General features: G+C 36.8%; 1 protein-coding gene across 1 annotated transcript; it reads right to left on the reverse strand.

Annotated features, from left to right (window-relative positions):
* Window positions 1–7,722: 7,722 nt before the first annotated feature.
* Window positions 7,723–8,614, reverse strand: LOC122085513 (21 kDa protein-like). The gene has a single exon (XM_042653975.1). The coding sequence runs from the start codon at window positions 8,567–8,569 to the stop codon at window positions 7,964–7,966; it is 606 nt and encodes a 201-aa protein (XP_042509909.1). The 5' UTR covers window positions 8,570–8,614; the 3' UTR covers window positions 7,723–7,963.
* Window positions 8,615–13,713: the final 5,099 nt, after the last annotated feature.

Consider the following 13,713-nt stretch of genomic DNA (forward strand, 5'->3'; position numbering starts at 1 on the left):
CTGGGTCTGAAATTTCAAAAACCTGGCCCAGATCTGCCCATTATTATTATTATTATTATTATTTTGGTGAACTAAATGAAGGGCAATTTTTTTTTTTTTTTTTTGATAAATAAATAAAGGGCAATTAATAGACATAAGACCTTGCCCCTCTGGTCAATCAAGCCTTGTTTTACCTTTTTCTTTCTGGCCTGTTCATTTCCGCGAACGCGGTGGGGATGAAGACACAGCCAAGTCAAGAATGTGACTCTCATCATCAAGACAGTGTTGGCTGGTGCCGAGGAAGATGGGGAATCAACTCTTTTTCCTGCCTTCAAAAAAAAAAAGTCATGAAAGAGAAGTGGAGGAGGTGTCTCATGAAATCCTGTCCTCCCCTTCTCCTGGTCTTTACCAAAACAAAAAACCTTCTCCTGGTGAACGTTAAAGGGCAATTAATAGACATAATTAGGGGCATCCTTATTATGGGCCTTAGATCATTTAATGGTTCTTGACTTGATTATGATTACATTGGTAGGGTTATGTGAAAAGCTCCTGGCATTATAGAGAAGAATTTCTCCTTATTGCTCCTTTTGGTATTATGGCCAAAAGTGAAATCATTTGCTTTGTGGTCACACCTTACTCTAGGGGTGTCAAGACAGTGTTGGCTGGTGCCGAGGAAGATGGGGAATCAACTCTTTTTCCTGCCTTCAAAAAAAAAAAGTCATGAAAGAGAAGTGGAGGAGGTGTCTCATGAAATCCTGTCCTCCCCTTCTCCTGGTCTTTACCAAAACAAAAAACCTTCTCCTGGTCTTTACCAAAACAAAAAACCTTCTCCTGGTGAACGTTAAAGGGCAATTAATAGACATAATTAGGGGCATCCTTATTATGGGCCTTAGATCATTTAATGGTTCTTGACTTGATTATGATTACATTGGTAGGGTTATGTGAAAAGCTCCTGGCATTATAGAGAAGAATTTCTCCTTATTGCTCCTTTTGGTATTATGGCCAAAAGTGAAATCATTTGCTTTGTGGTCACACCTTACTCTAGGGGTGTCAATCGGTCAGTCCGACTCGGTTTTGGTCCTGATTGAGTCGATTTTGGTGTGGGAAAGTTGAAACCGAAACCGAACCAATAAGGAAATTCCGGTTTCGGTTTGATTTCGATTTCTGTGCGGTTTGATTTCTGTTTGTCTTCGGTTTCTTAAATCGATTTGTAGCCGGGTTGGTTTTGGTTTTTGGTCTAGTTTGGATTTAACTTTCCATACGATTTTTTTTAATGAATTTTGGAGTGTTTCGGTTTCTTACAGGTTTGGTTTCGGTTTCGGTCCAGGTTTTGAGCCGATTTCGGTTTGGTTTCGGGTTCATCCGGTTTCTGGTGCGGTTCGATTTGGTTTTGGGGTTGCAATACTCGAAACCGAACCAAACCAATAAGGCTTCGGTTCGGTTTCAATCCGTGTTGTTATCTGTTCGGTCCGGCCGGTTTTACCGGTTCGGTTTAGGAATTGACACCCCTACCTTACTCCCATTTTTTTTCCCGGACAATTATACAACAAAAAAAGTTAATAATATGTTTTTTTTTTTTTTTCTTCATCAAACTTGATAATTAGTCTCATAATACTAGCTTTAATACTATATTAAAATATTCAATTCAAAACCTCATCAAATTGTTAGGTGAAGAAGCCTAACTAATATATGAAGCCATTCAAGATCCAAGAGTTAATGGATGATGGATCATTTCTTACAATCATGGACATTAAGCCCAAGCTGCAAGTTTAAAGTTCTAAATCTGTATTTGACCTCATAATTCTATTACTTGGAGAGGAAGTGAATAGGTAACTTCTGTTTTTTGGTGAAGAGAGAATTTACCGATTAGGAGCATGTGTACAAGTGTTAGCTTCATATACATAAAGTCTGTCAAGCCAAGGAATAAATGTGGTCAAACTGTCATACACATGATAGACAGTGCCTTCCTAGCCAAAGCATTTCAACAGAATTTAGAACCCGTGGAATAAATGTAAAAGAAATTGAGATAAAAGAAGAGCAAGGATGCTTGATAACTTGTAGTATTGATTGTTGCCTCCGGTGGTGACAACCTACAAAGCTAAGATGGCTATTCCGATGATTTTGTCCTTCAAGATTTCCTTTTTTTTTTTTTTTCCTATTTGTGTTTCTTATTAACTTGTTTGATACTGGTATTGGTATCAACGGATCAGATGGACTGATACGATTGATCCAATACCAAGTACCTTCTCTCTATCACATTTGAAATGACTTCTTTGTTCCTATATGTAAAATCTTTTCATTTGGGCATCGGGCCTGGTTGATGGTTAAAGCATCCATTCTCTCTCTCAACATGTGAAATGATTTCTCAGTCTGTATATGCAAAATCATTTCATTCGGCCTCATTGATGTGTAAAGCATTTATTCCCTCTCTATTCTCATGCTAGAATGACTTTTTTATCCAGCAACAACTACCTAGCATTGTTGGTAAGCTATGGTGTATAAAAAACCCATGCTCATCAGAAGGTCTCAAGTTTGAGCATCTTGGCTGTATTACCTATTTTCCTCCCTATCTACCCAAAAATAAAAAATAAAATATTTCTTTATCCCTATATGCAAAATCATTTCATTTGTCATATGCTTATTGTTTAGCATCGCTATTGAAGTCCAAATTCTATAAGAAGAAAACAAAGGGAAAAATAAAAATCTCAGTTGTCCCCCAAGCCAATTAATGTTGCCTCTCACTTTCTAGAATAATACAAATTAGAAACTAAGACTGATCTTAAATATATATAATAATGATAATAAAAAAGATTTTCCTACAACTCATGTGCATTATTATAAGACTTTTCTATCAAATCGATGTCCAACTCGGTGATTCATTATCGATATATCATATCCGGTACGCGACAACCTTATGAGAGACACATGAGTCTATATAATATAGTTTGTGGGAATTTTGTTAAGATTAACGGATTGATTTGAATGCCAACGGCCCACGCAATTGTGATCAATACCTAGCCTTGCATCTAGCTAGTAAGGTTCAACTCTGGGGTAGGATGTCATTTTCAGTCTCTCTCAGAGTGTTCTTTGGGATTGAAGATAGCAAAGGATCATGATTGGACCTAAGGATGTGAATTTATAATCAAAATCATTTATCGAAATCGAATCAATTCGTTTACACCGAAATCGTAAAACTATTTAGTAAATGGTGAGGTTATGATTTCAAGTTTCAGGCCAATTAATTAAACGGGTCGGGTCGGGTCGGTTTTAACCGTGGAACCCATTGGTTTCAAACCGAATTGAAACCGTTTAAACCAAACCATTTAAAACCATTTAAACCGTTTCGATTAATCCGTATAACAATTAAATAAAGAAGGGGCAGTAACCCGTATAACAATTAACAACTAAATTAAGTGTCCATCTTGCTTTGGTATGATTTATTACAATTCAGTTCAAGTTTAGGCTTTAGATCATGAACTTGTAATCCACATATGTTACTATGTTATTATGTTATCATAGATGTGGTGTTTTGGCTGAACCACCTGTCATTTTAATATTTTATGCTGTAGAAGGCTAGATTTGGATGTTGTATGATATTAGTTTTAAATGTTTGAGAATGGCCATACAAAGAAATAGCACTAGATTATCAAATTAAGACATACCATCGTTAATATAGAATCTCTTATTTGTGGTTGCCAATTATTTTTTGATAAGCTTATGATCTTCAGTTTAAATATGATTGCAAGTTATAACAAACCGATTGTGAACCGTTTTACAAACCGTATAGAATAAATCGAAATCAAAACCGTGAAACAGACACCGTTTAGAAATCATGGAAACCAAAACCGTTTACTAACTGATCACGGTTTTAGAAAGTGGGACCATTTAGTAAATGGTGCGGTTATGATTTTAGTCAAATAAATGTGAACCGAACCGATCCGCACTATTTAAATCGAAACCAAACCGATTAACACCCTTAATTGGACCATTTTGGAAGTTTAGAATGATTAATAGATAACACTGTATGAATATCTCACTTACAAACAATTTGTTATATGAATCTTTGCTCTAGAAACAGCCCTATTAGCATTTTTTTTTTTTTTTACAACGTTTTCTATAGTCATATTGGACATGTCGTTCGCTCTTTTAGTTCCTTTCATTTAGATTTGATCACACCTTATGAGGGCAACTTAAGGCCACCGTTGAACACATGGAACTCATCACCTAATTTTTTCTTTTGTGGATCAGTTTTGTACGAGAACTTGAACGGCTCTCAAGTATAAGTCCGTCTATTAATATGCATCATGTGTATTCATGAGTGTATCTGTATGTATGTGTATACTTGACTCAGTTGTATATTGTGACTTTTTTTTCTCTCGATAAAATGTATATTGTGACATCCGAAACAAATGATTGTGATAACAATAACTAAATTTCCTTAAAATTAAATCTAATCCATTGTATTACGATTTTTCAAATTCTCTGAGATTTTTATTTTTCGAAGCCTTTCAAGGAAGGATTTAATTAATGGTATCGATACCAATATCAGTCCCCAACAATATTGATATCAATACTATCAGGTTGATATATTTATTTTTATTTTATTATTATTATTATTTTATTTTTTATTTGCCGGGGGGTTTTATGGTTAATATAGAATCAAAACCTCGTTTTCTCAAAAGAAAAATATATGTATATGCTGTATTAGCCAATTCATATTGGTCACGGCCAATCTAATATCAATACCTAAAATTAAGATTTCACGTATCAAAATATTAGAATTAATGAATCATGGTTTAAGTCCACGGTATTGGTCTTCACCATAAAAAAAAAGAAAAAAGTCCACGATATTGGTTGAGATTGGAAAATTTGGCCTCTTTTTTTTTTGAGTCAGATTTTTCTTAAACTGATATAAGAGCGGCTTGGTCAATATCCATACATATCAGTGGATCCATTTGGATAAGTAAAGCAGGTATGGTCACCATCTCAGAGAGTTGTGTACTTAACAAGTGAACAACAATGGTTGGGTCCCTTCTTATTTCGATGCGTGTTTGTCATCTTCCACAGAGTTTCATTTCCATCATTATTTCTAGCAGTTAGCTTTTGACCTTTGCACACGATCCAAGCCGTCGACCTGTTAGTCTGGGCCTATATTGAAGAACACTAAACATCTTTTGTGAATGACTCTAAAGAGATAAGAGGAGTTGAACTCAAAATCACATGCTTCTTAAGACAAAAATCCCTTGCCAACTCGGTTACCTGCAACTCGTGTCTAGCTTGTGACCTCTTTCAAAATAGGGCTGATACTCCCTCTACTAAATATATATTAAGGGTAAATTACACATAAGGTACCTAACATTTAAAAGGTACATAAACATTTAGAAAAATTGCGCCTAACATACCTTAATTTTCATTAATGTTATGTTTTGAGGTATTAACATTGTTTATAAATTATAAATGTTGGGAGAAAGTTTTCCTCCATCTGTAGATAGTACCTCTGCTCGATAGGCATCATTATGATGGTAGAGGTACAATCTTGAATTCTTCTAGCTAGGGTGCAAAGTAATTATGATTGGTCATCGTTGTCTTTAGCTTTTTGGGGGGTGGGGGAGTGGGGGTTGGAAATTTTCTCCTACTATTTTTCTTCTCTATTCTCTATTTTTCTTTAACTTAGTATTTTGTAGCATCCATCCACAATGGGAGAGAAAAATTAAAGTGGAGAGAGATGAGGAGAGTGAGCTGAAGCGGAGAGAGAGAGAGAGATGCAGAGAGTGAGCTGGGTAGAGAGAAATAGAGCAAGGGAGAGATGCAGAGAGTGAATTGAACCAGGTGGAGAGAAATAGAGTCAGGTAGAGATACAGCGAGTGAGTCAAGGAGAGAGAAAGAAGCAATGGGGGTGGGGGTAGGCGACTGGGGGAGAGTGAGCCGCGTAGAGAGACACAAAGCAGGGGAAAGATGCAGAAATTGAATTGAACAGGGTGGAGAGAAACAGAGCAGGGGAGAGATACAGAGAGTGAGCTGAGGAGAGAGAAAGAAGCAATGGGGTTGGGGGTTGGTGATCGGGGGCCATAAGGTGACAGATCATGGCGGGAAGAGCATGGGTAGGAGGGCTAAAGAGATCAAAGGGAAGGGGGGGCATAGAATAGGGATTCCCAACTTCGGCATCATGAAGGTGGAGTGGTACTCTTAAAGCAAAAACGTGGAACATCATGCAATGGTTAGTGTGCATGTGGTAGGGGCGATGACAGACAATAGAGAAGCGGCACTAGGACAGCGTTTTATTTCTGAACAGAATTCTATTAATGAAAGATAGCAGTGCTCACTGTGGTTCAAAGACAACCGAAATTTACCAAAAAATATCCATGTAACATCTTTTTAAGGAAACTCTCAATTGGTAGTCTGGTTTCCTGACCTTGGTTCAAGATTAGGGATTGCCATGAATCAAGGAAGGGTGTCCCTTTTCTGACAGAAAAAAGAGAAAAAAAAAGGAAGGGTGAACCGTTTGGTAAGAAAAGGGTGTCCCTTAAGATTATTTAAGAAGGGAATTGCCGTGAATTAAGGCTGTTCAAGTGGAGAGAACCCAAGTCGTCGTCAAGAACAAAGATCTCCCTTATAAAATTAATAAGAGGAAGAATAAGTAAAAGGGTATAGGAAAAAGAAGTCGCAAATAGCAGGAGGACTTGCCTACTCTTTAAGGTAGGGGGACCCAAGATGAGTAGATTGACAGTGACATCGGCGCCCCAAATGGACCCAAAGTTCATTACGCAGGACCCATTGATGGTTTTAGAAATTGGAATCCATTCGTATTGTATCCACTGGGCAAGTATACAGCAGTACACATGGCCAATGGAGGGATTGCGCGAGCATGCACCTGTGTGTCTTAGACATGTATCTGTTGGAATACAGATAATGGTCGGTGTTGGTGTTACAAGTATGTCATTTAAATCCAGGGTATCAAAACTTGGAATCGATTCAAATTAACTGAAAATTAACAAATATATAAGAATCGGTGTGTTGTGGCAAACACCAATAAATACAAAAATAAACAAAGACAAAACTCATATCAGATACAGATATTTATCAAGATTCACACACTAATATGACATGTTACATCAGGTGAATGAAAGAAAAAAACTTTACTATGTAAAAAAAAATTTTACTATGTAAAAAAAAATTACATCCAAACAATTTCTCGTCTTAAAAACTTAATTCAAAAAATTTCAAATTACAACTGTTTGCTCATCAATATGATAATATATTATATACTCCTTTAAATTTACCGATCAATTCATCAAATCACGGTCGATCGAGTCAAACCGACCAGCCTATTTGTCCTAATCCGATTGACATTTTTTAAACCCATGCTCAAGTAAGTCCAAGAACCTGCAAAACCTCCCTGACTCATGTAAGTCCAAGAACCTGCAAAACCTCCCTGACTCATGTGACATACTCCAATTTATTTCTTCCGAAATTAGTTCCCTGGCTCATTTCATTATTGCTCTACAAAACCCACTTTTAAGTCCCTGGAGTCCTGGACCCTCAGATGAATCCACACAACCTAATTAAACCTAACTAATATTATTATTAATGGGATCCATAAACAGTCAAAAACCATCAATCTAGTCTGAAACCACTCTCTTCATCATAAAAAAAAGCGCCTGAAACCACTCTCAGATCGATGTCTGAGATTAGTGTCTCCTTCTCAAACAAGTCCATTTTTTCAAGCTAAAAGGGGGCAAAGAGTTCTCAATCCTTATAGCATACTATCATCACATAGAGCTAGCCAAAAGCTAGATCAAAAGCCTTATATTTGACATGTACAGTTCACATTTGCTTACATACACATGCACTTCAGAGTTCAGACTCATAGGCATTCAAAACAGAAGGTAACCAAAGACCAAAGACCAAAAACCAAACCAGAACTAAGATCAAGCCTGGACTCAAGATTCCTAGAACATACTTTAAAGCTATGGCGTCTCAGCGTCTAGGCTCTGTGCCTGGAAGCGTATTTGTTGATCAAGGCCAATGCGTTGCTAGTGACTTGAGCAACGTTTACAACTCTGGCTCTAATGGCAGTCTTAACATTTCCATCCATGCCATGTCCTGCGAACCCATCAGAGCAAGTGTTCTCATCGGTGAGAGCAGCACTAACCCAGGTCTGAACGTTGCTCATGTGCCACGAGAAATCACTCTGACCGGTCGATCTACCCGTCTGACTTATCTCCTTCATGGAACGGCTGAGGCGATCCACACTGTCTCCCATGTTGTCCACACAATCCCTCACAGCTTGGTATTGCCTACCCTTCAAACCCTTTACTCGAGTCATCTTCGAGACGTATGCAGCTGTGGATCTGGCCTTGTTGAGGCTCACTGTTAGTGCCGCCTGCGCCAATTGCTGTGGGTTGCGCTGGATTTTGTTGGCGTAGACTGAGAGAGACTGCAAGCAAACCGATGGGTAGCGAGTGGAGCTACATGAGGTCTTGATGTATCCAAGTGAAGTTGAACTTTTGCCCACGGCGGCAGAAGCGGTGGTGCCGGCGAAGTAGAGGATGCAGAGGAGCAGAGAGAAGGAAAGAATGGGCTGTGCCATGCTATGTTGGAGGTTGGATCCGAGCTGCTCAAATGAATGGATTGGCTGAGTAAGGGGTAGAGCGGTTTTATAGAGAGAGGTCTGCGGTGGTTGGGGTCACATGCCCATGTCACCTGGGCCCTGGACCCTTTTCAAATCAATAATATTTTACTGGTGGGTGGTGATTAATCTTTTGATTAGAAAAGTAAAAGTTGGGTTAAGTAACTTTGTTTAGAAAAGATTTGAAGCCAAAATGGATTTCTATTTATAATTTAGGAATTTTAGTTGAAATGAACTGTTTTGTTTTGGAATTTTGAATGCTCTATTAATTAAATTTGTTTGTTCTACAGTTTTAAGAAGAAAATGAAGAAAGTGAAAAAAGCCAAACATACAAGAAAGGGTGCTAGAGGGTGTGGTATTTAACCATTTATATGATTTTTAAACGATTTCATAGAAAATATTTCATCCAAAAATTTAACCTTATCAAAAAAAAAAAAAAAAAAAAGGGAAAAAAAGGCACCATGATCATGCAGACAATGCATTAACTCCAAGGCTGGGGGATTCCGGATTTTGTATTTCACAAGGGTGGGGTGTTATTTCACCCTTATATATGTGTCTTGGTGCATAGTCGTGTAACCAAGGAACATTATTTTACAAAAATAGTATATGATTAATTATTTAGTATGGAGAAAAAAAATACTACAATCTGCTAGTGTGTGTTTACATTTAGAAACAGTTGATACTAAAAAGACTGACTGCCACACACTAAAGATGCTCTTGTACACCCTTGATTGGGGTGTGAGTTTGTGTATACCTGCACCAAAGTGATAGTGTTCTATTGCCCATTATTAATTATAAAGCAATTCTGATATAAAAAGACAATCAAATACTTAATATAAGCATATTTCAACTTTTTTTAATTTTAAATGATTATTTAAGAAAAAACGAAAAGAAAACGTACAATTTCATCAATATAGGATGAGTTTCTCCCATAATGTCAAAGATTCAAAAATAAATAAGCAAGAGATTTCAATCTATTCCCATAATATGAAGTTTTTTTTTTTTATTTCGTAAAGACATCAATATAAATGAAGTTCTTTTATTTCATAAAGAGTGGACTAGTGATTTTGTCTGCCCTTGTGTTTGTGCGCAAGGATCATAGAAGTCATGAGTCGTGACCATGCGGGGTTTTTTTTTTTCTCCATAATATATAAATCAAAATGGAATCAGTCTTAATCAGTTTAAACAATTTAAATCATTAAAAAATTATCAAAATCCAACCATTTATGAATTAAGCTGCTGGATTTGGTTTCAATAAACTTTTTTAATTTGGTTTTAACACCCTTATAAACACAGATGGGTCATGGTCCCATTGGTCCTTGTAGAAACAGTTTTTGCCCAGCCAAGTATCCAATGCAAATTTGACACAATTATAGCTCCAGTACTACCAACCACAACAGCATTTACAGAGGCTCTAAAATTCAATAAGTTGAACCAAAGTCTAGTCCTACATAGCTCTCTGGCACTGGCCCTGTACATTTACATCCTTTCCCCATTGTAGAAAGAGCCAAGAGGCCAGCCAGCCCATGCTAGGTATGGACCTTTGTTGCTTTCTAATTCCTAAATAATCTGTGTCCCCTCCCTAACACTCTAACATCATCAATTAAAACAAGATTCTCATATCTCAAAAAGAGCTCCAGCCCTCACAAAAGAAGATAAATCTGAGTCTGAGAGTGATGAGTCTCTCTCTCTCTCTCTCTCTCTTCTCTTATCCAGTTCAGCATTGCATCACCATTGCTGCCAATTAAGCTCTTCATCCTCTTCCAAGACTTTAAAAAGGAAAAATGATCAAGAATAAAAGTGGGTCCAAATTAAGAGATTTTAATGGTGGTGGGGACTTGACCATGTGCTTCAACAGCTCCACTGCAGATTCTGCTGCTGCTTGCACAAAACACAGAAAGCTTTCACAAAACCCAATAAAGGAAGAACCTTTATGTAACAGGTCTATGTGAACGCATAACCACATGCCTCCAAAGCCTCTCTAGCTAGCGAACTAAGCTTTGAAGACTTGTTCTATACTCTAAAGAATAGTGTATTAAAAAATTTTAATGTTGATCCACATTAATAACATGGGGCCATGGGCAGTCGGCACAGTTGAATAAGTTTACTATTTATTCCACATTCTAGAAAGAGAGAATGAGAAAAGAGGACAGATACATGGATACATAGATACTCTCGATTCAATATTAGACCTTTCCAACCACAAACACGGCGGAGAAAGATGATCAAATGACAAAAGAATTGACCGACGTAACTGCCATGAAAATAAAATATGATTCAGCTTCCACCTTCAATCTTTGTTAATTTATTATATCTTAGTAGAAAGAAAAAAATTAGTTAAATAGAATAGATTATAACTAGTTCATTAACCAACATACCTCCTTGATCCAAGGTTGTGTGGGGAGTATTTTTTATTATTTCTTTTTACTAACGACAAGTATTTAGACATTTGGCTTGACTAGCTCGATGAGCATGATTTTAAATATCGGTATTGTATTGGCCATAGCGTATTAGTATCGGCTGAGATCAATCACTGATCAATTTAGATTAGTTACCTTTATTGTTTCAGGGATAAAATAGTAAAAAACATGGTATCAATACTCATTGGTCCATTTCAATCTGGATCAATATCCGAATAGTATACCAATATCGATATCGATACCATCCCCTAAATTCATGTTTGTGGGTCCATATTAACTGCATGGATCGGGTTGTACTAGAATAAATGAGAATCATTTAACTTTTATCGAAAATAATAAAAAAGTACTAAATATCTCGTGTGACTAGTCTCGAAAAAATAAGAGAAATTGAACTTAGAATCACATACTTCCTTAGAGGAAAGATCGTAAATAACATATCTCCTTGATCCAAGGTTTGAATGGAGAGAATTAGTTAAAAAGATCACAAAAAATAAATAATACAAATAAGAGCACAGACCGAAGAGACTTTAATTGCATTTGTTTGGACTTAAAAGTGGACTGTGGATCCAGATCATAAATCAAATATAAATGATTTAATAATGCGATGGTCACACGAAATCACGTGAGGAGTTGAGTGTCTTTTTCTTTCAATTTATCCACAAAGCCGAGAATGACGGCCTGACGTATGGCCTTTTGTTCACATTTGATCCTTTTTTTTTTTTTTCTGGAAGCAGAAAGAAGCGTCTGGGGAAGATGGATCAGACAAGTACCCCAACCCTCATAGATGGCAAAGCTGTGAGATATAAAAGGAAGGTTATAACTTATAAGGGAACTCCTGTTACCCACAATCTGGCGCAGTAGAAATTTGGTTAAGTTCTCACTGTTGCGTAGAGGATCTCCTAGCCAATTGGAGTTTCGACAATTAACAAATCCAAAATATTTGTTTAAATTTTGTCCATCCTTTTAATTGGGAGAGTGTTTCCTGTTTAGAATCTAAGGAGGTTACACGGGTAGGTGAGAGCCAATGAACATCCCCTATCCACGCAATGAATAGGAGACCCAGAAGTCATTTCATAAGAAAAAGAGAGAGCAGATAATCTCTTTTTTCCTTTTAATCCATCTTGTCGGGCATTGTAGGGCCAATGGCCAATCTATCCCTAGAGGCTCACACACACCCATCCACTCACACTGTCACACATGCAAGTGATTGAAATAAATCTTCAAACTTTTCAACGCCAATTTCTATGAGAAAGAATTCGTTGTTGGTACAATCACTTGATCGTATAAATAAGTGACCAACACATATCTTATTTTCTGTCATTATAATGATAAAGAATGATATATTTGAGAATAAAAAAGATAAGTGTTGATTGTTGACTCGTACAATTAGGTGATCGTACGAACAATAGATCTATTCTCAACTTCTACTAACCGATACTGCTTCCAATACAATGACACTAGAAGCAAGTGATAGACAACCTCAAAATTAAATTGTTTTAAGACTTCTTTTGTTTTAAACATTTGTTGTTTTTTATATTGTTGTCCAGATAAACTCAAATTTGACACAAGTAAAGAAAGAATGGGTTTACCTACATTTAAAATTTGGGTCCCACTTGACTTGCATTATCTTTGACATGGCCGGCAGACCAGCACCAAGATGCATTCCTGTCTGATATGCCAACTCGTATCCTTTCGTTTTTCTCCTGAAAATTTTGGATCATTGAAAGTTGGTATTAGCGTTTTTTTTTTATTATTATTATTTATTTTTTTTAACGATGGATATTCAGACTAGTCCCACGGGCCCATACTGACCCCACAATTATATGAACTAAGCCATTCCAGAGTTGAAAAAGAACCATTCAACTTTCACTAAAAATAGTGAAGAGTACTAAACACCCCTGTGTGGTGACCCAAGGTATGCCTAGTGGGAGTCGAACTTAGGACGTCTGAATTTACGACTTGTACCAAGTTCATTGCTCACCAACTGCGCTACCCCCTTGGATTAAAATAAATAATTGATCTTCAACAATAAAGAAAGTTGGTCTTAGTTTCTTTTCATCCACGGTGAAGTTTCTTTTCACCCAGGGTGAAGCTAACTCACATCCTTCTTTTCTCAAGAAAATTTTGGACTATTGAAAGTTGGTCTTAGTTCCTTTTCACCCATGGTGAAGCTAGCTCGCATCCTTCCTTTCTCATGAAATTTTGGACCATTGCCACTTTAAAGAAACAATCTCTTAATTATTTAACAATGTACAAATTACTTAAATTTCTTGTCATATTTAACTATGATACTTCTTAAATAAAATTTGAGAAAAAGAATACTACCTTTTAATGTACCTTACAGCCACATACAGGAGGAAGTGGAACCAGACTGTGAAAGAACACCCATGCACTGATTTCACTTCCCCTAGTTATTCCACCCTAAAGCTCTACCATCCTCAATTCACTAAACTCCCATTTTCTTTGCATATTGTCTGCAAGCTTCTTGTGTTTGCTAAAACCTAATGGAGAAACGTCAAAGATAAATAAAATTTAAAGCTCGTCTCCATCATCTACTCAAATAGTTTGGAATTTAGGTGTGCTTGTTCACCAAACAACTCAATTTTTGATAATGATTCCCCCAAATCAAACTCATCACCATAAATGATCTGCTTTGGTTCATAATCGAGATAATGCATTACCCAA

This window comes from Macadamia integrifolia, chromosome 8, assembly GCF_013358625.1.
Source record: "Macadamia integrifolia cultivar HAES 741 chromosome 8, SCU_Mint_v3, whole genome shotgun sequence".
Taxonomy (NCBI): domain Eukaryota; kingdom Viridiplantae; phylum Streptophyta; class Magnoliopsida; order Proteales; family Proteaceae; genus Macadamia; species Macadamia integrifolia.

Coding starts and splice junctions, on each gene's coding strand:
- LOC122085513 (XM_042653975.1), bottom strand. CDS start 8,569: ATGGCACAGCCCATTCTTTCCTTCTCTCTGCTCCTCTGCATCCTCTAC.